The sequence below is a fragment of the Emydura macquarii genome, unplaced genomic scaffold, assembly GCF_026122565.2.
Source record: "Emydura macquarii macquarii isolate MOO-44397 ecotype Brisbane River unplaced genomic scaffold, CSIRO-AGI_Emac_v2 contig_2636, whole genome shotgun sequence".
Lineage (NCBI taxonomy): Eukaryota > Metazoa > Chordata > Testudines > Chelidae > Emydura > Emydura macquarii.
In genome coordinates this window covers 26574740-26598819 of record NW_027132773.1, presented here as the reverse complement: position 1 = coordinate 26598819, position 24080 = coordinate 26574740, and the positions used below count along the sequence as shown (strand labels likewise).

Genomic DNA, 24080 nt, shown 5'->3' with positions numbered 1-24080 from the left:
CATAAAAGAAACTGTTTCTTCAATGTACTCAAATACGTAAATAAGGACTTGTTTGTTTTATAAAATTAATCAGCATTGGTCAGCACACCCTGAATACAAGGACCTTCTCTAAGATCAGTATCAATCCATGCCACACTACACTACACACCACCTGCAAACTATCCACAATACTTACTTCCCCTCTATTACACACCAGCCGCAGTAAGGATCCTGTGCTTGAGTACACAAAGTACAGTTTGAGTAACTAGCACATTCCTGGACAGGGAGGCGGAACACCTAGAGAATGAAGATGAAAAAAACCAAACACAATGTGAATGAAGAAAATAAGGATCAACATAGCTCAACTCATTTCTGAAGAAAGTATTCCACTTGGTTTCACCATGACCACAGAGACAAATGAACCACTTCCCTAATCCTTGACTTTGTGAATGGAGCCCAATTTCACATTGTTTTTCTGCTCTACTGATAAAGCCCTGCAAATCCATGGATATCCACTTTATTTCTGTGAATGTCCACAGGCCATTTTTTGCAGATGGTGGATCGGACGCGGATCTCAAAGGCAGGGAAGCAGCCGTCTGAAGCTCATAGCCTTTGAGGCTGCTTCCCCGCCTTGGAGATCCAGGAGTAGGGGCTGGCTGCAGCTGTTCGGTGCCCCCCGCCGCCCATCAGCTGTTCGGTAGCAGCCTGGGGAGGGCTGGCCGCAAAACAGCTGATTGGGTGCCCCAGGGCTGCGGGTGCAGCATGGATGTGGACAGACTTAAAAGACAGATTGTGGATGGCGGGTCAGATACAAGTTTATTCTGGTGGATGCGGATTAGATGTGGATCCACATTTTTGCATCCACGCAGGGCTCCATCTATTGCATTGCAAGTTTCATTTAATTTTCTGTCCAGTGTAAAGTGGTATTTTTGGTTGTGCTAGAAATGAACCCTTCCATCATTTTTCCCAGATTATGCAGAGGTACCTTCTGGAAATCCCCATTATAATGATTCCTGTGGGGCAGAAACATTAGACACTGCACATATGTCTTTTCAATTCTTCAAAGAATAGCTGCTGTAGGATGGGCATTTCCACAAGTCTATCTTTGAACTGACTGGCAAACATAGCCATTCCGGTTCCCTTTATAACTAGAATACCTTCCCATTATAGTTGGTGCTATCACCCAGTGCTTGGAAATATATCCAGAAGTAGTATTTCTAGCCGGCAGCAGTTCAGCATGTTCAAAAGCAAGTGAATTTTGGAATCCCCATGGGTACTGCGTTTCTCTATTCATATCCCTTGTTGCCATACAACAAACTGAAGTGGAAAAATTGAAATAAGCAATGTAAAACTGTGAAGGAAGCAACAGCAGAGAAAACTGCAGCAATGCTACTCATACCGCTAGCAAACACATTGCCTCTGCTTTTGATTTCCTGTTGTGATGGGTGTAAACAACCTTGTTTTCCTTCAGTATATGACAAAGTGAGCCAAGGCACAGTCAGTCCTTTTTTAATTATGCTGCTGAAATTGCACAAATGCTCTTGAAGGAAATGGGACATTCTTCTTTCTGTCACCACCGACCATCAAGATTTACTTCTGAAGAATACAAAACCTTTGACAATCATAACTCAAAGTCTTTTTTTTTTTTTTAAAGCAACTGACAGCTCACTAAAAAATTACTCTGAAAATCCAAAATATTGTTCTGATTTTGCACATTAGCAGAGGCCAAGATATGGGTCAATCAAAAAAAATGCTTCAGTATTTGTTCCCACCTATTGAGATATGTGTTGTCCTCACTTTTTCATACTGTTTTTTCATTTAGATTTTTACTTAAATGGAGTTTGGATCCTGGGACACTCTCTCGCTAATTGGTACAGTGCTTGTGAGTAATAAAATATTAAAGGGATGGCACTCTTGCTCTCCCTTATGTCAAAGTATTTGTTTCATAATCCTGGCAGGCAAGCCCTAGAGATATTGCTTCTACAAGTTTGATGTAAACTTAATGGATTCAAAAAATAGCAGCTCAGTTTAGATAGTGTGATTCAGCTTTAAAATGCAGACAAGCTCATTTTAGAGATTTTCTGACACTTGTAATCAAAGAGATTGGTAAAAGCTAAAGAGGAAACAAGCCAAATATAATGGTAAGTTACTGCCCAATATGGTAGCTAGCTATCATGCTGAATTTGGAAGTCTACCACTTGTATATACTTTGAATGAACCAAATAGGCATGGCAGGGTTGACACAGCCTTTTCTAATTTGCCAGTGAAGCTGCAGGGGGCTTCTCCTGATCTCTGCAGGAGCTCTGGGAATTGGGTGTGAGGGGGCTAGACTTTAAAAACATTTGCTCCAAACCACTCACTATTTATTTACACAACAGAAGAAAACACTGAACAGATGGGGAGGAGAAGTGAATCAGGAAAGCTGGAAACTGTATCTCTCTCTGAGTTTAATCTCTATTTGCTTCTTTACCATCTTTCCGCCAGTTCTAATGTTTTAAATTAGATACACCAAGCTATCTCCCAGCACAACACTACCTACTATGTTTGCCTTCACTCTGCTAGAGCCCAGCACTTGATCTCTTAGTGACAAAGTTCACTACATCTGACAGCTGCCATTTAGTGTTCAGCACAGGGATAGGGTCCTCAATTTGTTTACTTTGGTTTAGGGTGAGTCTACAATTTGCAACTCTGCACTGGATTCTCTGACATACTAATTTCTGACTCCATATCCAGATGGTACACTAAGAGTACAATTTTCAATATTTGTTTCCCCTCCCTTCAGTTATGCTCTTTTATTTCTTCATGCTATTCAGACTTTCAGTCTCCCTCAATTTATGTCGTTTTTAAAAGTAAGTTAGATTGTTTGACTGTTTATTGTGATTAATGGAATTATGTTACTTCCGCCTTCCATATTTACACAACACCTACTGTTATTAGTTGGAATCTAGTTAGTTAATTAAATATAGCAGTGAAGACATGGCAATGTGGGCTTTTGTGTGGGTTGTACAAATTCTCCTGGCCCAACCATGTAATCTCCTTGCTATACTGTTCTACACTGAAGCATGACCACTGCATCCCCACTATTTTTAGTGAGATAGTCAGAATAAAGCTAAAACCCTGTTGCCCCTGTTGGAGTGTAGAGACAGGCTGAGATTCACAGCATTCCAAATTTGTAGTCTACACTACAGCTGGTCAGAAAAACACTGATGAAACATTTTTTCAATAGAATCTCCTGATTTGTTGAAATTGGGGTGTCCTGCAGAGACAGTTTCTCTCTAGAAACCAGGCATGGATCTGACAGAACCTAGCCTACCACAGAACTTTTGAAACCTGATTATTTTCCTGCCATCTTGCCTACTCAACTACTCGAGAGCTCTCCTAGCTGTGTGCAAGGCTTCCAGGTTTTGTGGTTCTAGGGGGGTCTTACCAGACAGACTGCCCCAGGGCCTGGGCACATTTCCCTTTCACAAAGAAGTCTGGAATTTTGGGGGGTTGTTTTGAATCAGAATGGAACCAGATTTTGGAATATTGCAATCTTCTGCAAAGCAGAACTACCTTTCTCATAGTGCTCTAGTCTACACATTAAGTACTTCATCATTCACTGAACTGGCTCATTTCCCCCTGTGGCATCTCATTTTAAAGCTCTTATCTTCCACAGACACTCCCCTCCTCCTGCCCACCATCCTAGTCCAAAGTGTCCATCCTTCCCCATACCACTCTCTCCTCAGAGACCACAGCCTTTGTGGCATTACCCTGCAGCTCAACCTCCTACCCATCGTTAGTACCTCTGCAGCATTCCTCACCTCCCACTCTCCCACTGATTCTGTTGATGTTAGTTAATGGCAAACATGGCTTGCCTGCCCAGGTGGGCTGGTGAACCAACATCTGCTGCTCCCAGGCTGGCTGCTCCAGCAACCACCAAGAGAAGTGGCAAAAAAGGGAGGCAGGTAGTAGCCAGGTGAGGTGAAGGAGCTGCCAGAGATTTGGCATCCCTTCCTACCCCCTGCTGGTTCTCCGCTCTCTTATGGAGCTCCAGGCTGCTAGACAAGAGGGGGAATCCCTTAGCTTAGAGACTGACTGTTCCCTCTATAACAGAGGCAGCTCCTCTACTGCTGCCCGGATTCCTTGGGCCCCAAGCTGTACAGGGACTCCTGGAACAAAGTATCGCTACCCTCAACTGTTCGAAAACATGCATCTGGCCCACCAAAAAATTAAATAAATAAAAAAAATCTGGCAGTTCTTCTTATTTGCCACTTTGTTCCTCAGCCTTTAGGGTGCATTTGTGTCACGTTTTCAAGCTTTTCTTTGTAACCTTGAGGACTACAAATTTTTTTTTTTAAATGAAAGCCAAGATTCTCACTTTTTTTTTTTTTTTTAAAAACTCCAGCAGCTGGGAACTTGAAACCAAATATCCCAAGACTCGCCATTAAAATAATGAGGACTGTTGACACCAGGAATGCAATTTACACCCACTGTCTTTGGTTTTATAGTCTCCCACCTTCCACTTGCCCAGCTGCTCTTCCCTGCTGGCATGAATGCACAGTAAAGAGAAGATGAAGCAGGCAAAGGAAGGAGCAGACACAGTAGCCACCTTCTCTCTGTTCTGCGCTATGCCCTGAAACATTTTTCATTTATTTGTTGGAAACTAAGAAACTAACCCTCTTTGGCGGTAAAAGCATGTATATGGACACACATGGAGAGGTAGCTGAAATCATACCAAATGTGAAGGCTCATGAGAATAATTGTGAATTATAAAAATATAGTCGCACACTTCAAGTTTTATGGACACCTTCCCAAAAAGCAAGATACTGTACCGTGGTTGTGGTCATCACGTATAGGTTCTCTTGGCTAGCATCAAGGACAAGGTCATTCTTTATGGGTTTGTTTATTTCAATGGGAACAGAGCTGTATTCATTTGCAGGAGTCCCCAGGAACACCTATTTAATAAAAGACAGGTGCTTAATACTGCTATTTAATTATTTCAATTTACCTCTAATGAAAATCCTGTGTTTACTTCAGTCTCTCAAATGTGTGTTGGGGAAAACATTCTAATTTAAAGCAACCTACTTCCAAAGCAGGAAATGGATCACAAGGCATGAAAAGAAATCTCCCTCCATTTCAAGTATTTCGTACTTGTATTGACTTTTTACCAACTTATCTTGTTTAGACCAGTTAACTTAATAGAGTCTCTACTCCATGCTTTCACACTTAAAACACATTCATGTTAGTTATTTACTCTTACATTATCCAATGGCGTTTGCTCCAAATTTCAAACTATTTGAGATATTCCATTATCATTAACATTCAAGCAAAACAATTTTGCAGGACTTCCAAAGTTCAGATGATTCCATAACACTATACATGTGCATGAAGGTTCACCCTGCCTCCCTCTAAAAAAACCCAAACCCTAAACGCAACAACCTTCAGTCACAATTTACAAGAGCTTTGTCTATAGCCCGCATATTGCCTTTCAGGTTTCTACAGTCACTAGAGGGCCAGATTATAAGATGAGGATGCAGAACTACAGCTCTAAGAGTTGTTCTTGAAGTAACTTGCCTTGAATGGAGATAAGACTAAAGATCTTTGCTGTGCTCACCATATAAAGTGCTAATTAAATGGTAGGCATACTATTTATTGCCCTTACTAATATCTTATGAATGAATGCAGTCTGAAATAGTCAAAACCTGATGACTTTTCCAGGTATGCTGCAAAAGCTATGCATTTGGCAGGACTTTTGGGGAAAGCCGAAGGTGGATCTATGAGGGGTGGTAGGAAGAACGAAAGGGAATATTCTGCTGCTTTAATTTACTGGCAGGACTAATTCATTCATTGTGTGTGTGTGTGTGTATCTTGATTGTGGTTATAATTTGCAATTGTATGTTTAATTGTTAGAGTGCCTAATGCTGTTTGTTTTTTTCCAACAGTTATTTTCCCCTCTTTTTTCCAATACTTCAAATGATGTCATACAGACAGGGGATACTAAACAAAACAGCACATTGGAGGAGCTGGAGAAGTGGTTCAGAAATAGCCTTATGTACTCCTCTTTAAAAAATGTGAAGTGCAGAAAGAATCTATACCTGAAACCCTGCTTTATCTTTTAAAAAGCTATTTGTCTTTAATAGAGAAGCATGCTACTGCCACAACTTGAAACATTTTAAATGTGTTCTAGTCCTTTAAAAATCAGAAACATTACCTTAAGAATTCTACCATCCGAAGTTCCTAGGAATGCCACTGTATGCCCATTCTCCACTGTCACAGTAACTGCTGTTAGGTTCATCCCCTCTTTCTGTAACAGTGGGTTCACAACAATGCCATGTTTGCTCCCCAAAGGATATGGTAAGTGTTCATAACCACAGGGGAAATTTTTGCTTGTATTCTAATAATGAATGGAGATATAGAATGATGTTAAAAATTCAGAACTCAGAACACAATGCAACACTATTATCATAATATAACCCTATACAAGGATGATTAGCTGAAAATTGTAGCTGTTCCTGTAAAAACTACATCCCTGAGCAATGTAAGTTTTGCTGGCATAGGACTTGTGTAGACAGTGCTATGTTGGCAGGAGACGCTCTCTTGGCGACATAGCTACTACTGCTTGTTTAGGTGGTTTTAATATGTTGGCGGGAGAGCTCTCCCATCAACGTAACACAGCTACACAAGTGCTTATGGCAGCAAAAATTATGTTGCTTGGAGGTGTGTTTTTTTTCTCCACACACCTCTGAGTGACAAAAGTTTTGCCGGCAAAAGTGCTAGTGTAGACAAGGCCTTAGCCTTCCTACTGAATCTGGTATTATAAGGTTGCCAGCTAGTGACCTTTTACCCTTTAATACACACCTCCCCTTCATTTGTGTGAAGCCAAGAATTGTCCCCTCTGATCACCATGCAGAATTCCTAAATTTGATTCTCATTCTCACAAGTCCAGATACCACAGGAATCAACTCCTCACCCAGTAGATCTTTTTGGCTTCTTAGGCAAACAAGGCTGGGAGTGTCGCATAGGCCATAGTTTCTCAACCTGTGGTATGTGCACCCCTGTACGCGAGACACAAGCAGGGGTTACCCAGGGGAAAAAAGAGTGAAGGGGAGGTGTGCAGCAGCCCCCAGCTTCTGGGAAAGCGGGCGGCAGCCCCCTGCTTCCTGCCCAGTCACAGCTCCCAGCTGGGAGGCAGGCAGCAGCCGCTACAGTCCCAGGGAGGTGGGCAGCAGCTGCCCGCTTCCTGCCTGGGGCCAGCTGGCAGGCAGGCGACAGCCGCCAGCTTTTGGGGAAGACATGCGGCAACCGCCCACTTCCCGCCCGGTCACAGCTCCCAGCAGGGAGGCAGGCAGCAGCAGCTAGCTTCTGGGGGATGTGGGCGGCAGCCACCTGCGTCTCACGAGCTGGGCTCACAGCTGGGTGGCAGCCACCCGCACCCCAGCTCCATGCCAAGGGACAGCCTCCCGTGCGCCGGCTTGAATACGCGCAGCAGCCGTCTGCCCACATCCCTGCGTCCCAGCCGGCACGGAAACCTCCTCTGCCCCAGTTTGGATTAGGTGGCAGTAGCCCCCCTCCCTGGCTCAAAGCCCAGTGCCCAGAAAACGTGTCAATTTCACTGCTCTAGCTATGACAGACCCTAATTTTTACCAGTTACCTTCTTTTTCTGTCTCTCTCTCTCTCTCTCTCACGCTTTCCTCCTCTCAAATCGACGGCAAAAAATTTGGCACAGTGCTTTATATTCCCCAGCATTGGCATGCCGCTCAAAGCCTCTTAGCTTTGGCCAACGTCACCTCTAGCCCAGATACATACTTGAGTTGTGCACCCCTGGTGTAAAGGTGGTAATCCAACCCACACTAGATCACGGCCATATCATGGACTTATATAGTCAGCCCTTCTTCCAATATATGGCTCACATTAGTCCGTAAATATATAGAATCCCGTGGAAACTTGAGTGTTGGGGTGCTTATTAACATTTTCAGAAGTTAGGGGGTACTTGCTACTTAAAAGGTTGAGAAACACTGGCATAGGCAACACCCTAAACCCCAAGAGAAAGAGGAGGGGAGAAAGGGACTATTTTTAATAGCTATATTGAAGACTCTCCAGACAGTGATGCAGTGTTATTGACAGGCTGTGAAAGAAAAGGTTGACCACCATCATATGGAAGTATCTGGGGCCAAAACGCGGTGGTCATAGTCTGGGAAGAAGAAATATTCAGGCCCTATGCTCAAAAATTAAGAGTCCAGTTGAAAAACAACATTAAAAACACTAGAGCACCCAAAACACCAGTCTCAAGTTTTTAAAATACCATTTCAAAATTAATAGATTCATGGATTTTATGGTCAGATGGGACCACTATGATCACCTATAGCCTGACCTCCTGCATTACACAGCCTATAGAATTTCACCCAATAGTTTCTACACCGGAGGAAATTTTTCCCTGCTGCGTAAAATAACTTAGTTGAGCCCAATAGCTTGTGATAGAATCGGATGTTACTCTAAAAGATCCATTCTAACACCAATTTAAAGGCTCCAAGTGATAATGCCTTTACCACTTCTCATTGGCAAACTGTTGCAATGTCTAATTCATCTCTTTAAATCAAATTGGAAATGAGATGCAATTTTTTCATCTCATTTCAACTTCCTGTCACATCATCTGATTATGCCTTTGTCCAATATATTAAACAGCCACTCTGTATCAGATGCCTTATTAGATTTCCTAATATTTTATTTCCCATCACAGAAAGTCTTAAACAGAGTTTACAGCTGAGGTTCACATTACCTGTCCATATGTTCCACACTGAACATCTGATAAAAAGGGTTTATAAAACCCTTGCACAGTTTTACTGTAGCATTCCTCCCGATAGTCTTCCATCTTTTCATTGATCTGTTTCAAGGAAAACATGCACATGGCTGATTTGAGAGAGCCATTATCTTTGTTGAATCTGCTGAAGAGCGCAAGAAGTACTTTGTCATCTGATGGGACACTATCCTCCTGTCCCGGCTGGGTTATGCTCTTAACCAACTCTTCTCCTGGGGTTGTGACATGGACAGAATGACAGTGGTCATAAGTGCTGTCACCGTCTTGACAGCTCAGGTTCATTTCAAAGTAAGAGTAGTAATGGTCATCATCTTTGCACAGACGTGCAATTAGTGTTCGGTTTATAAGGGGCTGTTTCTCCTGCTGATTAAAGACAAAATAAACATATTTATCATGTTCAAAGACTGCCACAAACTGCTGCGTATTTGAGGAGTGATATACTGACTTAATAGCTGTAGAGTCTGTATAAGTTTCAAAAATGTCTTTTCCATCCTCACTGTACAGCTGCCGAGTGCTAATTATTATCCCATTATCATTTGGTCCATTCCCTTTCCCAACAAACAGCACTCGGCCTTTGTCCAGGGAGGTGATTAGTCCCACAGTTGACACAGCCTCATCGTTGCTTGCCACAAAGGACTTTTCCCCACCACTGTCAACGTAATAGGTTCTGTTTTCAATTTTCTCCAGCTCCCGGATTGCACAGATTCCCTTAAAAAGGCTCCCACACACAACGATTTTTCTCTCCGATTTATCCAGCAAAAGTAACTTGTTGAAATTGTCAGTCTGTGTTGCTTCATTGCACTGATTTTCAATGGGAGGGGTGCACTTTTTGTTATCCATTTTTGGACCAGTTTTTACAAACACCAGAACCTTCAGGTCTTTTGTAAGCTGATACAGGAAATTTACTGCTCCTAAATAGACAGTCCCAGTATCATCATTCACTGTAAGGTGGTTTAACTCTGTGGGACTTGGAAAAGAATCCAGTTTCTTAGCCTTGAATCCACAGCTGACACAAAAACAGCTCAAAATGCTCAATGTCCAGATCCATAAAGCCATTTCTATGTAATGCCTAAAAGAAAAAGACAGAAAATGTAAAACATGGGGAAAGTAAAGTTTAACCTAACTTTATTAACCTCAGCTTTAAAAATATTGATTTATAACCAAATAACCTCTGAGAATTACTGGGGTTTTCTGATGAGTGTAAAATGAGACCAATTGTCTTGTGGGAGAGTTTGGTGGTGAATTTGAGTATGGTCACATGACTGGCGATCCAAAGGCTGTCAATGGAGCACTACATGATGTGTGGGTAGGGTGGGAGGAAGGAGAAGTGCAGCTGCTTTGGATGATTTTGTGTTCTGTAACTCCTGTTATTGGGCTTATAAAGATAAGCCAGAAGCTCCCAGAGCTTCAGATAGATGCTGTTTGGTGTGGGCCCTAATTTAGATTAAAAAAAACCTAAACAAATACAAAACTTTCAGTGTTTTTAAACAGCAGAATTCTGGGAATTTCTGAAAGTTTAAGCACCAGCTAAAGATCATATGGCAACTTCTTTGAAAGTATAAAGAAGATCAGACTTTTTACATATCCAATAACTGTAAATGCAGCATAACGTAAGATTTTAATTTTTTTTCCCATTACATATTAGCAACCATCTTTCTAGCTGAAATCTTTACACTGAAAGCTACTGAATTTTACCATTTCTGTGAGGCCCTTCCAAACATTTGTTAGTTGAGGAGCTGGTGAGTCAGAGGAAGAAAGGAAAGAGAACTGGAATACCTGCATTAATCCAAAGAGCAACAAACTCTGTCGCTCCAGGAAATCCTTCTAAGGAGTTAAAAATTATAGCAATCATACCAAATTGCTGGGGGGGGAAGACACCTAATCCATTAACTTCATTATTTTTCAGTAAAGTTCATTTGGTGTTTAAGCATATAGGAATTAGGTAATACCCCATTAAGTAGTTCGTGAGTCCTCTAATGGTGCCCACCACGTTCTAGGTTCTAGTAACCAGCCAGACTAGCAGTGTATATATAGTTAGGCCTTGCATGTTTGTAAACACAGTTATTAGGAACTCAGTTTTGCCCATGTGGCAACTTCATATTATTACTGTTGTCAAAGTGCCCAAGACGCAACAAGTGTGTATCTCTTTTCAGAACTAAACTTTCAGGAGCTAGTTTTATTCATGCCTAACTGCATGACAAGCAAATGTCTGGTAGATACATCAAGCTTATCTTCCAATAACTCTAAGAATGAGATATGTTACAGCAATTCCTAGAGTACAGCATTCCTGGAAAAGCCAAGCCAGCTTTATTAGGATGGCCTGCTGGGGGAGGGTATGGCTGAGAGTTGTGTATGTCTTTTTTTAACCCCTCTAACTCTGTCTCTCCCTTTCACCAGTCCATCCGCTTGCAACCCCTTCCTGCCTTAACAATGACTTGGGAACCAACTGTCTGTATGCACATCGGAGCCAATCTGACTGATCAATTAATTCGAGTGCACTATAGCTACAGCTGAAGTGCTTCAGGGACAGCCTAGTCTCCAAGGTTAACACAGTACACAAAATCAGCACTAGAGCAGAATGACAGATCACACTTAGGCAGTGGTTGAAGCTCAGCACAGAGGCAGGAACGGGTGCGGATTTCTACAGCAGGTAGGGAAGGGTACTGGGAATGAGTTTGGGAAAGTTGCCAACCGCCTGTAAATTTAAGAACAGTCAGTTAAAAAAAATGTAAAAAATGTTAACCCTATCAGTAAATCTGTAAATAAATGAAAATGTCCATAAAATTGGGTAGAAATAAAACATTGTATTCTGACATTGATTGTCATCATTCAGAATCACTTCTTGTATCATAAAACTACACAGATCATGACTTTATCAATTTCCTGTTTTCTATTATTGCACCCGCCCAAAGAACCCGATTGCTCAATTAACTGCAACTAAAACAATTGCATAATTCCAAATTCCTATGTACAGAATATTGCGAGTGAGTACACACTTTTGTGACATTATTGCATTGTTTATGGTATTTTTAGTGATGTCAGTGAAAAGTTTACCATGTCAGTAAAAATAAATCAACTTCAGATCTTCATTTCAGTAAAAACTAAAATGCAAGGTTGGCAACCCAGCTGGGGGACACACAGAAGGTTAATCATGGAAAATAGTCATGAGTGACTTTGGTGCTAATCTACACACAATATGTCATCAAGATAACAAAACTGGTTTTAATTCACAGTACCTCTGGTTATTAAAGTGCCAGTTTGTATGTGACTTTCATGTTGATTTAGCTTACATGCCATAAAAAAGGGTGAAAAAAAAAGTAATTTAAGGCATTCTTAGACCAAAAGAAGAGAGACTGTCCGTGCACACAGTCTTGCACCGAAATAACAAAAAGCATGAATTAAAAATCAGTTTAGGTGATTGGTGAAAGTTTGCATAGACAAGCCCTTTAGTGATTTTATGTCAGCTCCCCCTTTGAGTAAGGGGCAGCAGAGAGCTGAACACAAGGAGGGCATGTAAATCTGTGGGTTGGGGGGGAAGCTCCCAAGTGGAGGACAGTGGCAGAGCAAAAGCTACCAAGGCAAATGGGAGTGTGAGGGCACTCAAAAATCAAGCCCTCAAAAATCAAGCCCCAGAAAGCCATAAGTGTCTTTAAAATCATGCGATTCTTGTCTGCAAACCCCAAGCGCATACATTTTCAATCTTTTCTTCATAATCATAAGGGCCAGACACTCAAAATGAAATCTGAAATTTCTCACAAATTAATGTCTCCAGGATATGGAGCTTTAAGAAAAATCACAAAATATCATGAGATTAACAATAAAAAAAAAGAGTTGGCAACAGAGGGTTGCATGGGTAAAGAGAAAAAGGGCATGATAAACTATGAAGTGGAATCTAACTTCAAAACTTGCTTGTTGGCCAATAACAAATTATTAATGCTGTGCTCATAAAGGAACTGATCCAAAGCCCTTTGACTCCAGTGACCTTTGGATCAGGCCTTTCAGGTGTTTAATGGCAGCCACTGTACTTTTATTTCCCACAGGTGTGTCAGTTGGTGTGCAGAATAGGCCTTAACTTTTCCTGTGACTGCTGATAATGTGTCATGGTCTTAATACTCAACTTTGTTTCCTTAAATAAAATATCAAAATTGAATAGTATATAATTTGTCTTTATGATGTCAATTGGTTTTAGAATTCTCTTGAAGTTATCTGCACTTTCACAAGCTAATTGCATTTCAACTTTTAAACAGACTAGCTGATTGATTGAAATTAAATTAAGGCCCTCGCAGACCCCTTTTACCCATGACATTCAGGCTGGCTTCCCAAGTGTGAAACATTTCGCAGACTTGCAAAGGTAAGTTATGAGGGTGGGGAAAGGAAAGCATGCATGCCTGAACATGTAGGTATAAGGAAAAAAAAGTAATACACAGAGAGAAATCTGGCAAACTAATATTACCCAGTTACTCTTGCTTTGAAAGTTAATTGTGTGACTGTCTAGTACCTGCCTGATAGGGGAAGGACTATAAGGGATCTCAAGTCAAATCTGAAAGATCTGAGGCTGTGAACAGAAATGGGTCACCAGAAAAGAGAAATAATTTATAAACAAAAAGTTATTTAACAGCGGAGTGCCTTGTGGGAAGGTGCAAACAACAAAAAAGTGCCAAAGCAGAGTAGGGAACTGAAAAATCCCCCTTATACCTGTGCCAAAACAGACGTTACAGTTGGCAGCAACAGCAAACTCCTTTATGGGAGCTGAAAGGGAATTGCCTGAATCATCATTTGCACTGAAGAGCAGGACAACAAAGTCAACATCCAGTCTGTAGAAACATTTCAACCTGGGAGGGAAGAACTCTCCTTGCAATAGTAAACTGTGTGCTGTGCCCAAGACCCACATTGGCATTTTGAATCATTTTAATCTCTCTTTATATTCTCTGTATTTTCATGGTTCTAGGCACAGGAGGAGCATGAAGTCAGGAGGACTGTTTTCCTTAAGTAGAGCGAGTCTGCCTTTTTTAGACCCAGTTTAGTTCAAAATAATAAAAAAAGAGCAAAAAAGACTAACCCCAATCCTTTTTTCCAAATTTCCCACCATGGGCCAAACCAAGCAGTTAACTGTAAATAAAGCAGCAGAAGAGGCAGTGTCAGCTTGCCTCTTGATAACAGGGTGACCTCGTATACCAGAGCAACCAGGAAAGATTCCAGAATTATACCGCATTCCTGATGAATGCAGTCTTCGATGCCTGCCGTGACACAGTGCAACGAAACCCTGTGCTCCTCCCCAGTTCTATTAACTAACCTCTCTCCAGGCCTCAGAGAAGCTCTGCACTATGTTATTTGGAGAAGACTCCTCTCCCCTTGCTTCCCCACCATTCTCCAGGAGCTTAGTGTTCCAATCCAAACAAGCCATCTCCCCTTCCGTATTTCAGTGATGGAACAACACGAGTCATAACACTTTAAAATATGGTCCCTTGTTTGTGCCATCTTATCTGCAATGAGCTGGAGAAGCAGGCGTACTGTATTATTTCAGCTGTATTATATAACAATCATATCTAATTCTACATCTAGTGCGTAAGGCAGATCTAAGGACACAGTGAATGCAGATAAGCTCAGACTCATTTGTTTATTCTCTTTCACCGGAAAGGGAACATATATAAAATGATACTATCCCAAGCTTAGCAACAGGAGCCAAGAAGTGACTTAGGGCTAGTTTACACTTAAAACTTACAGCAGAACAGGTGTATCAGTACAGCTGTGCTGCTGTAAGAGTGCTTGTGTAACTGCTTTACGTCGATGGGAGACAGCTCTCACACCGACATCATAAAACCACCTAAATGAGCAGTGGTAGCTATGTCGGTGGACGAGTGTCTCCTGTCTACACAGCATTGTCCACACAAGCGCCTATGCCGGCAAAACTTACGTCACTCAAGGGTGTAGCTTTTTTCACACCCCTGAGCGACAAAAGTTTTGCGGGCATAAGTGCTAGTGTAGACGAGGCCTGATTTACTGGATATCCCTTAAGGAAAACTGCGGCAATCTCTTATACCAGTCTAGGCAAAATACTGCCCTCAGTTAACACCCACATAAATCCATTTATATCAAAGGGTTTGCAGAGATGTAACTGAAAGCAGAATTTATCCCTTTACGAACTGGATATTTATTGAATTGGGATGTAATTATTAGAAAGGAAAGGTTTAGAGATACCCATCACTGCTCTGATCTCTATATACGGCGTTTGTTAGGGGCTGTCATCTTGATACAGGCACCGTACATCCAAGCAGGAGGCTATGCCTCATCAAGAGGAAGTATGGCCCTATTACAGCACTGGACTGGGATTTAGGTGATCTGGTTTCAATTCCCAGCTCTGTCACAGACTTCCTGAGTGACTGCTTTCTCTCTCTGTGTAATGTGGGAAGAATACTTGCTGTCTCCCACCCTTTGTCTGTCTTGTCTATTTAGAATGTACACTCTTCAGGGCAGGGAATGTGTCTTACTGCATATGTATGTGCAGCACCTAGCACAGCAGGGCTCCAGTCTCAGTTGGGGCCTGTAGATATTTTGATATTTACATCAATATCAGGATGATGACAGTTATAATCTTTATTAGGAAGGGTCCTTATACCTAAGAAAATTCAAGTCCCATTAGAAGCCATTTAAAAAAATTTTTTTTTTCCAAAGCAGTTCAGTTAAATTCTATAAATTACAAGTTTCCAGTTAAATTAACCGAAATAACATGCACATGCCATAAAGCTTATTTATTTTGGGGGGGCTTGCCTATATATTTTTTTTCAAAGCACTAGGCCTAAATTATCTCAGATATCCATGCAGGATTACAGTCCAGTTTATCATATTCACTGGCTTCATTTTTTTCCCTTCCAAGAAAACAGTAAACAAAAATTAAATGTGCCATGGAAAAGATCCAGAAGCAAGCCCCCCCGTGCACTTTTAAAAGTTTAGTTCTGATCAGGCACATTGATTCAAGACTTACATTAACACACAGTGAACAAAATGAAATCAGATGTGCTGTACAGATGTGCTGTAATCATTGTACACTCTTACATGAACTCAGCCTGACAGAGAATAAATGCTAGAAGGATTTTGCTGTTTTATTATTTGTGTTATGGCAGCACCTACAGGACCCAACTGACTTGGATTGCCTATTGTCCATCACTGACAATTTTTAAATCAAGACTGGATGTTCTTCTTCAAGCTATGCTCCAGGAACTATTTGGGGAAGTTCTATGGCCTGAGGATCACAGTGGTCGCTTCTGGCCCTGGAAGCTATGAATTGTGCTAGGCAACTGTACAACATAGCAAGAGATAGTTCCCTGCCATAAAGAGTTTTATGTTCTAAATAAACAATCCAGAAAAGGTGGGGGAGAGAGAGTATTATGTCCATTTTACAGACAGGGAATCCACCAAGTAAATAAAAAGATTCCACAATCTGTTCAAAAGCATCTGGCGGTCTGGATTTGGTCCGTGGTCCACCTATTGACTACTCTGGCCTAAGTCGTTTGCCCAAAGACGCTCAGTAAGTGACTTATTTAGCACCTGATCCTGTGAGGTGGGCGATGAACACCCAGAACTCTTACTGAGTTCAGGGAGTTCAGCACTACACAAAACAGGGGCCAAATGGAGGCTCTATTCAGCACGTAAATGAAATTGCCTTTTTCATCCTCAAATTCCTGCCCGTCATTTCTCTCCCGCGCCTGCTATCTCTATCAAAATCCTCCTCTTGCCCAATCTGTCTGTCAGGGTTAACTGAATTGCAAAACCACTTGCTTTTCTGAGCCACCGCCCACACCAAACCTCCCTCACACCCCCTGCAGGAGCTATTCTTACTCTTTTAAAATTCAGTTTCAGTCCCTTTCTTTAATAAGGTGGGGAAATCTTATGGCAGCAATAAATTATAGAATAAAAACATTCACAAAGCACTTTATATATACTGCTAAAAGGCCCAAATGAAAAAAAAGAGATAGGGAGTATTCAAACCCACCAAAATCCAAGCAGCTGCCGGCAGTACTTGGAGACACAAAAAGAGGTGTGTAATACAAGCAGGAAAATTGTTTAAAAGACAAGGTAATTGGATCACAAATACCTTGTTGTCATTTACAAAGCAACATGAGATCCCAGAAGTCACATGTAGGAAGGGCAAAACACAGTAAGTACTTGGGAAGCCACTTTGGTTACGAAGATAAAGCGATTTTTAAAAACAAGGCTAACAGCCACCTCTCTCTCTCTCTCTCTCTCTCTCTCATTGGATCAATTTTAATGATCTAAGTACATAGTTATATGCTTTTATTAAGAAAGACCAAAACCCTGAAAATATCAATCAAGTCCTCAAGAGACAGAACTTCTACAATCCGTACTCAGACACACACATTTTCAAATTGCCTTAATGCGTCTCTTGTAAATATCCTGAAGAACATGTCTAGCAGCATTTATTTAGCTTGATACCTACAGGATGTTTACAATTTTTCCTCCTACCTTACCCAATCTTTTTCTGAAAGTGTCTGCATAAGCTTTGACTCCCTCATCATCCTAAAATGATGTTTCAGAAATACTATCCCTTCCCATCTTCAGAGATGGAATAATTTCAGTCATTTATCTTCAGGGTGTTTCGCTAACCCATGTCAACATGCTGAACTAAACTTTGGTAACGAAGTCAGACACACAAAAAAATGTATTTGGAGGTTTTCTTTCAAGAGGAAGTTTGCAAACCTGGGCTGATATGGTTTTGGGCTAAGCCATACAAAAGATTATGATTTCCTGCCCAGAAACCAGAAAAACCTAGGAAGTTTTTGCTGAATTTCATTTTGAGTTTTGGGGGTTTTATGAATCTGAAACGGTGTGTGGAATGTCTGGAGGCATGAATCCACATAAGGGGAAGGGAAGAGATCCCACAAACTCTTACAAAATGATGTTACCAAGTTTCTCTTGTTCCTCATTTTGAGGGACATCACTCATTTTAGGCCCAAAGTTACTTAGGTTCCACGCAGCATTTGGTATTCTTTCACTTTTAATTGTTGAAAATTATTTACATCAGAAATGAAGAACACAAAGCTGAGGTTATCGTCATATCATTAAAACTAAAGGAATGTGTCCCACAGCACTGTAAGTTTTCTACATGAATAATTTTTGTGGCCTCTGATTTGGCCTTAGCAGGTTGATAAGACTGAATATGAGCAGCAATAATCCCAATTCAAAGTCCTCTGCAGCCTGCAACTTGTTTGGGAGAGGGGTTTCAGAACACGAACTCCAATCCAGTTCTACATTTCACAACTGGTCTCAATTTTGTAGTAGGCCAAACTACAACTCCAGGTCCAAATTTTGCAATATTTGAAATTCTGAACCAGATTCCCAAGTCTCTGGTTACAAGCGTCTAATAACACGATCAACTCCTTTATTATTAGGCACAATGAAAAACATAACTTAATAAACTCAGGTCAGTATCTACTAACCCTCTGACCTCTCTCATCTGCAGCCACAACTATCTTCCTTTATCCTCCTTGCAGAGCTCATTATTAACTTGAAAGGGAAGTGGGAAAATTCTTGGTTTTATTAGATTCAGCGTGTAGAAAGGCAGTTCTCATAGGATTAGAGCTGGTCAGAGAAATTTTGACAGAACCATGTTCTGTTGGAATACACACTTCCGTTGAAATAGAAATGGCTTTGTGACATTGGTTTGATTGAACTGGAAGTTCATTTAGGAAGAAAACCAGAAATGTCCTGACAGTGTCAAAACATCCCATTTCTACACTTTCAGGAGAAAACATTTTGATATTTCAGTTTGAAATGACTTTTGTTTTGAAATTTTGTTATTTTGAATCAATAATACAAAATAAGTCAAAATTGAAGTGAAACATTTTGATTTTGTTGAAACAAAATGCTATATTTTGATTGACCTGAATTTTTTTTTTTTTTTTTTTTTTTTTTTTTATTTCCTTTCCTTCAAAATGTTTGGTTTTCACTCTGATTCAGAATGTAGCCAAATTTTGAAATCTCAAAATCCTTCATGAAATGGACCTTTCATCCTTCTCACAGCTCTAATGATAATTAACCTTCTAAACCTTTGGGGCAGAAAACCTATGCTCAGCCTAAATCAAAAGAAAGTAAAGCCAACCCCATGACCACTTTTATACACTGAACCTTGAATTTTGGAACCCTCACCCCAACTTCTAACTGGTGAAATAGTGGGAAGCACTCCACCTTTGAAAACTTGTTTAATCCAGAAATTTTCAACATACATTTCATTTGTTTTCACAAAAATGTTTTTTAAAAAACTAAAAAAAGGCATATTACCAGACAAAAGAGATGAAGTGGGAAATAAATGAGAGGAAAGACAACTAAGAAAGAAAGAGCAAGTTGCTATGATGCATTGAAATGTGAATGAAAGAAGATTGCGAAGTGTTCAAGGACTGTCTTACCATACAAAAATGTAGATGTCTATTTATAAAAAAACAAACCCTATCCAGAAGACCTCATTGTCTCTCTGATAGATTCTTGTTTTAAAAAATCTGAGGCAATAATGGAGATTATGAAATAGAACTCATTTAACTACCTCAGAAAGATCACCAGCTACCGAAGATGCTGAGAGTTACCCTCTGGGCTAGCTAAACTGAGGACCTCAAGAAGGGCAAGGTAGGAGATGGAAATGGTAAAACATGATGGCATGTACAAGACCATCCAAAAAGATTTTATGGACTTTTTGGCGGATGGGGTGGAGGGACGGGCTTCCGTGAGGGGAAGGCAGCTACCTACAAGGTCCTCCAGGCTCAAACTGTGTGTACAGATTTCCCACAAGTTCAGAAGAAGGGTGATTTGGACACTGAAGCTAGTCATGCTCCCTTAGAAAATTAAAAACAGTCATGTTTCTAGATTTCCACAATAATTTCCGAGGAAAAAAACAAAAAACAAAAAACAACAGGGCATTTCATCCAGTTTCCCGTAGTTCTGGCAACAACTCCAAGCAATACTCTCATACACAACAGCATCAGCAAGATATAAGACAGTGTCAACCACCAGTCACAAATGAATCCCCTGCTTAAAAAGTGTTTGGCTGTTCGAACATAAAGAGATTAAAGTTTTCTTAAGACTCTGTCATAGAGGCCTTAACAGCAGCAGTGCCGCACAGTTCTATTAGAGGCTTCAGACACTGCAGCTGGTAGGGACAGAAGCAGCGACCACAGGGATTCCTGCACTTGTGGGAGAGTGGCAAAACAGGGCTCACCATTCCCCCCAGCATTCCCATGGACTCAGAATGGTGCTGGGGATGACCCTCATTCCCTCTGGGATAACTATGACCCAGATGGCATTTGGGGAAACCCAAACAGAGGGAACCAGCCAGAGACTCCAGCTGGTAAGAGCAGAAGTAGCCAAAGCAGGGACCTCTGGACAATTAGAGGTTTTATGCAGTTTTGACTGGACTTTCTATGTCTTGTACTGATTGGCTGTTTGCTCCAAGGCCCCCCCCTCAGTCTCTTCACCTCAGTTTCACGCCACATCTGCCCCTCTTCCCCTCCCCCCTTTTCATTTTTCTTTTCACTTAGCTTATTCCACTTCCAAAATAATCCCGCCCCACCAAATTAAAACTGACACACGTTTGCTGTCATCACACTGTTCACTCTGCTTGTGTGTTGTGTATCCTTTCCCCAGACTGTATCTGTCTTGTCTCTTTAGAATGCAAGCTCTTTGAGGCAGGAACTCTCTCTGTGTTTGTACTGTGCCTGGCACAACAGGACCCAACTCCTGGTTGGCTCTGAGGCATTACTGTAATAAACATGATAAATTATTATTAATATTAAGCAGTAATTACATAATCCTGCAAGGATCTCTGTAGCGGCTAACTCCTGGGTCTGCTGCAGCCCAAGAAGAGTTGTGTGAGAGTTATATGGTCTGAGCAGAGCAGTTTGCAGGACCAGGATCCACATGAACAATTGTAGCATTACCTCAAAGCTGATTAATGATTTTTACATTAGACTGGCCCAAATCAAAATACTGCCTCCAAACCCACCTGGACTCAAGAGTATTTAAAATTCTGATCCAGATCCAAATTCAGACTCGAGCCAATAAGGGGTAGAGGGAACTCTTATTTTTATAGCAACCAGCTAATTAGACACAGGCAATATACATGTAGTTAAATATTTTGCACTCCAATGAAAGGATTTCCACTAATGTGCTGCCTTTGCCACTCTGATGCTGGCAGACCAGGTGCTAGTTCGTGCCAAAGATCCCAAGACCTCATTGAACACTGACAAATACATAGCTGGAAACCAGACTGGCTTCTCTGGGGGTTAGTATAATTAAAACAAGTATTAGTGTTATAAGAATGTATTTAGACTTTATGGAATACTTGTAGGGTGCCACATGTATTAATTTTACTTAAAATGTCTATATCCCATGGTATAAAGTTACATTAAGTGTTCACATTGTAAGCCTCTGTCACTGTGTAACTCATCACCCAGGAAAAGCAGCATTAACTGAGGTAAAATGCTCATCCTGCACGCAAGGTGGCCCACTGAAGGCAAATGAGGCATGCGTAGTATCAAAGGACAGCATTCCTCACTGTCTCCATGAAGGGGAAGTCAGTGCATGAACTCATCCCATCAGCTTGGATTCTGGGGTGAAGAGGATAAAAATCTCTGACAAGGCAAAGATTCCTAATCATAAGTAAGAGATTCCTGTGCTCCTTGGCATGGGTCAAACCTAAAGGACATAGAGAACCGCTTATTATAGAAGCTTATATTGCCTTTTTAAAAGCTGAAACAAAGGCTCTGTCTACACTGACGGCTGCATCAAATCGACTTATCTGGATCGACTGAGCGGTCAGCGAAGACCCGCTCAGTCAATCCAGAAGTCGACGTACTAAAACCACCTCAAGTGGCATAGCGTTGCGTCGACGGGAACGCAGTTCCCGTCAGCACAGTGCAATGAAGACGGCGCACAGAAGAGAAGCTCAGAAGTCGACGGGAGTTACGCAAGTTCTTTGCGTAAGTCCCATCAACTGCCGAATTGCTGAGGTAAGTGTAGACCAAGCCTAACTCATTTGTGCATGTTTGTTTCTTGTTTTAACTTTATAAATAACTCATTTCTTTTCTTAGCTAATAAATCTTTAGTTAGTTTATTACAGGAAAGGCTACAGACATTGTTGTCTTTGGCTTGAGATGTGAGTACAACTGACCTGGGGTAAGTGACTGGGCCTTTGGGACTGGGAGTCATCTGAATATTGTTATGAGTTCTGCTGTAAAGTGACCATCTATCACATAGCTCAGCTTGCTTGGGTGGCCAGACAGACTGGAATACCCAAGGGGATTGTCTGTGAGTGTAATACTGTTATAGTGCTTTAAGAGCTTACACTTGTTACTGGATGGGTGAAATCTAATTATAGAACATACAACCAGTTTGGGGTTTCTGCCCTACTTTTTGACAGTCTGCTCTGAGGCCGGCACTCATGGTCCTGAGCCACTCCAGACAGTGTGCCAGCAACATCAACAAGTACTGTAAACAGAGAACAGCAGAATTATATAAGATTTATATATAATATAATAGATTTGTAGATTTATACAAGTTCTCAACAGCAGAATTGTGCAACACAAAATTGGGCTCTAATGAACTCTCTTGGTTTATTACAGCCAGATTCAGTGTGGTGTTTCATTTTTTAAAAACATTTAATCTTTTCTAGTGTGGATTGCCAGGCTAAGCCTTTTTTTGGGGGGGTGGGGTGGGGTGGGGGGCAACTCTTTTAAAGATGGTCAACGCATGAACTCCATAACTGAGAGCTCCTCTAAGGGTTCAGAGTGTCAAACGCCTTTTAAGATCAAGAAGAATAGTGATCAGTCCCTATTGCATGGCAATAGACACCCGTAATTACTGTAGTGATATTACTAGATATGAAACTCTCTTTTCTGAGATACAAATAGTTTGTGCAAAAAAGGATGCTTCAGAATCCACATTTATGTTTATTATTCTGTTGATTGTTAAGAGACAAGCATTCAGATCATAAAGCTTATGTAGTGCGGCCATCATACACTCTCACTTCCAATCCCCTTGATACGCTCTTATCATCTCAGAAGGAGAGGGAAAAACTGGGGCATGGATGGGCCTTAATTCTGCCTCTGAAACTGCCTTTTCAGGGTTTGGATCTGTAGTTTGAGTAAGGGCCTCTCCATTTAAAGCCATTCATCTTGTTGTAGCTTACTCTGAGGAACTCAGCAGAGATGATGTACCCATTTATTTGAGGCCTCTTTCTTTCTCTTTCCCAGTTTTTCCAGAATTCAGTTGACTCAAACAAGGTGGGCAAATAACTTGGCTTAAATTTTATACAGTGAGCAAATGACTCAGCATGAATTTGAATCCAGAATCCCCCGGGTTTCTAGCCCTTTTTCTCTATTAGACCACATGGCCTCTCTCCATAAAAACACAGTTTAGGGGGCCAGATCCTAAGGCCTAGGCATGCTATGCTGAGTGGAGGACCTGAGGTTTCTTAAAAGGTAGCCCAGAAATGGTTTACAGACACTCCAATCCTGCCCCCCAATCCCAGGAGCAGCCAAGGACTGTTTTGGCCCCTGGGATAAAAAATGGAGGTTTAAAGGCTACTTCATCTTATCTTGACTGACTAGTGATGGTTTCCTGGGGTCTGTTATGATGCAGGACATGACACGAGTGCAAGGTGCTCTGGCCACACCTCCCCTCTCTCAACCCGCCTCCAAATAGTGGGGGAAGAGGCCAAGAGCAAATGATGTACAGCCATGGTATCCAGTTCTATGGAAACCAGCGACTAACCTTATGCTGGGAAAAATCGCCTTCTGCACCATCAGGACAGCTTTCCGGTCCCTTTTAAACACGGAATTAGAGAAGGAACCAAAGATCTGGCCCATGGACAATAGCACTATAGATTTAGAATTACTTCAGTTTCTCTGTCCCTCCTTTCTTTAAGAAGGATATAGCTGTTCAAGAGAAAAAAATGCACTTACACAGATGGTAAAAAGGACTCTGTCACTGGTTTCACACTGGAACAATGAAATGCTTGTTTTCAATGCTAAGGTCATCTTCACGGACAGATTTTGGACTTCCCCGGGAGGAAATGAGTAGGAAGGCAGAACTCTTCACAATGCAAGTGAATCTGAGTATGGCCATGTGAAAAGAAATGCAAGTAAACTGTTCCAACCCTCCCCCCTTTTTTTTCCACCAGAACTGTCATTGCATGACATGGCAGTCATGCAAATCAGGCTCAAAGGGTCACACAAACACAGGCCATCCATTTTTTTATGTAGCCATCTTTCTAACAGCAGCAGCAGCAAACTGCACTCTG

The 24080-nt window shown here is 41.3% G+C and overlaps 1 protein-coding gene across 4 annotated transcripts in view; it reads right to left on the bottom strand.

Moving 5' to 3' along the window:
* PLXNB2 (plexin B2) overlaps positions 1-24080 on the bottom strand; it is a 310572-nt gene that overhangs the window by 78713 nt on the left and 207779 nt on the right. For all 4 annotated transcript variants that reach the window (XM_067564325.1, XM_067564327.1, XM_067564326.1 and 1 more), the window contains 4 exons: positions 8738-9845; positions 6173-6355; positions 4794-4916; positions 176-276 (listed from right to left, as the gene is read on the bottom strand). In XM_067564325.1, coding sequence (XP_067420426.1) covers positions 176-276; positions 4794-4916; positions 6173-6355; positions 8738-9845 — 1515 coding nt within the window. The remainder of the gene's footprint in view (positions 1-175; positions 277-4793; positions 4917-6172; positions 6356-8737; positions 9846-24080) is intronic.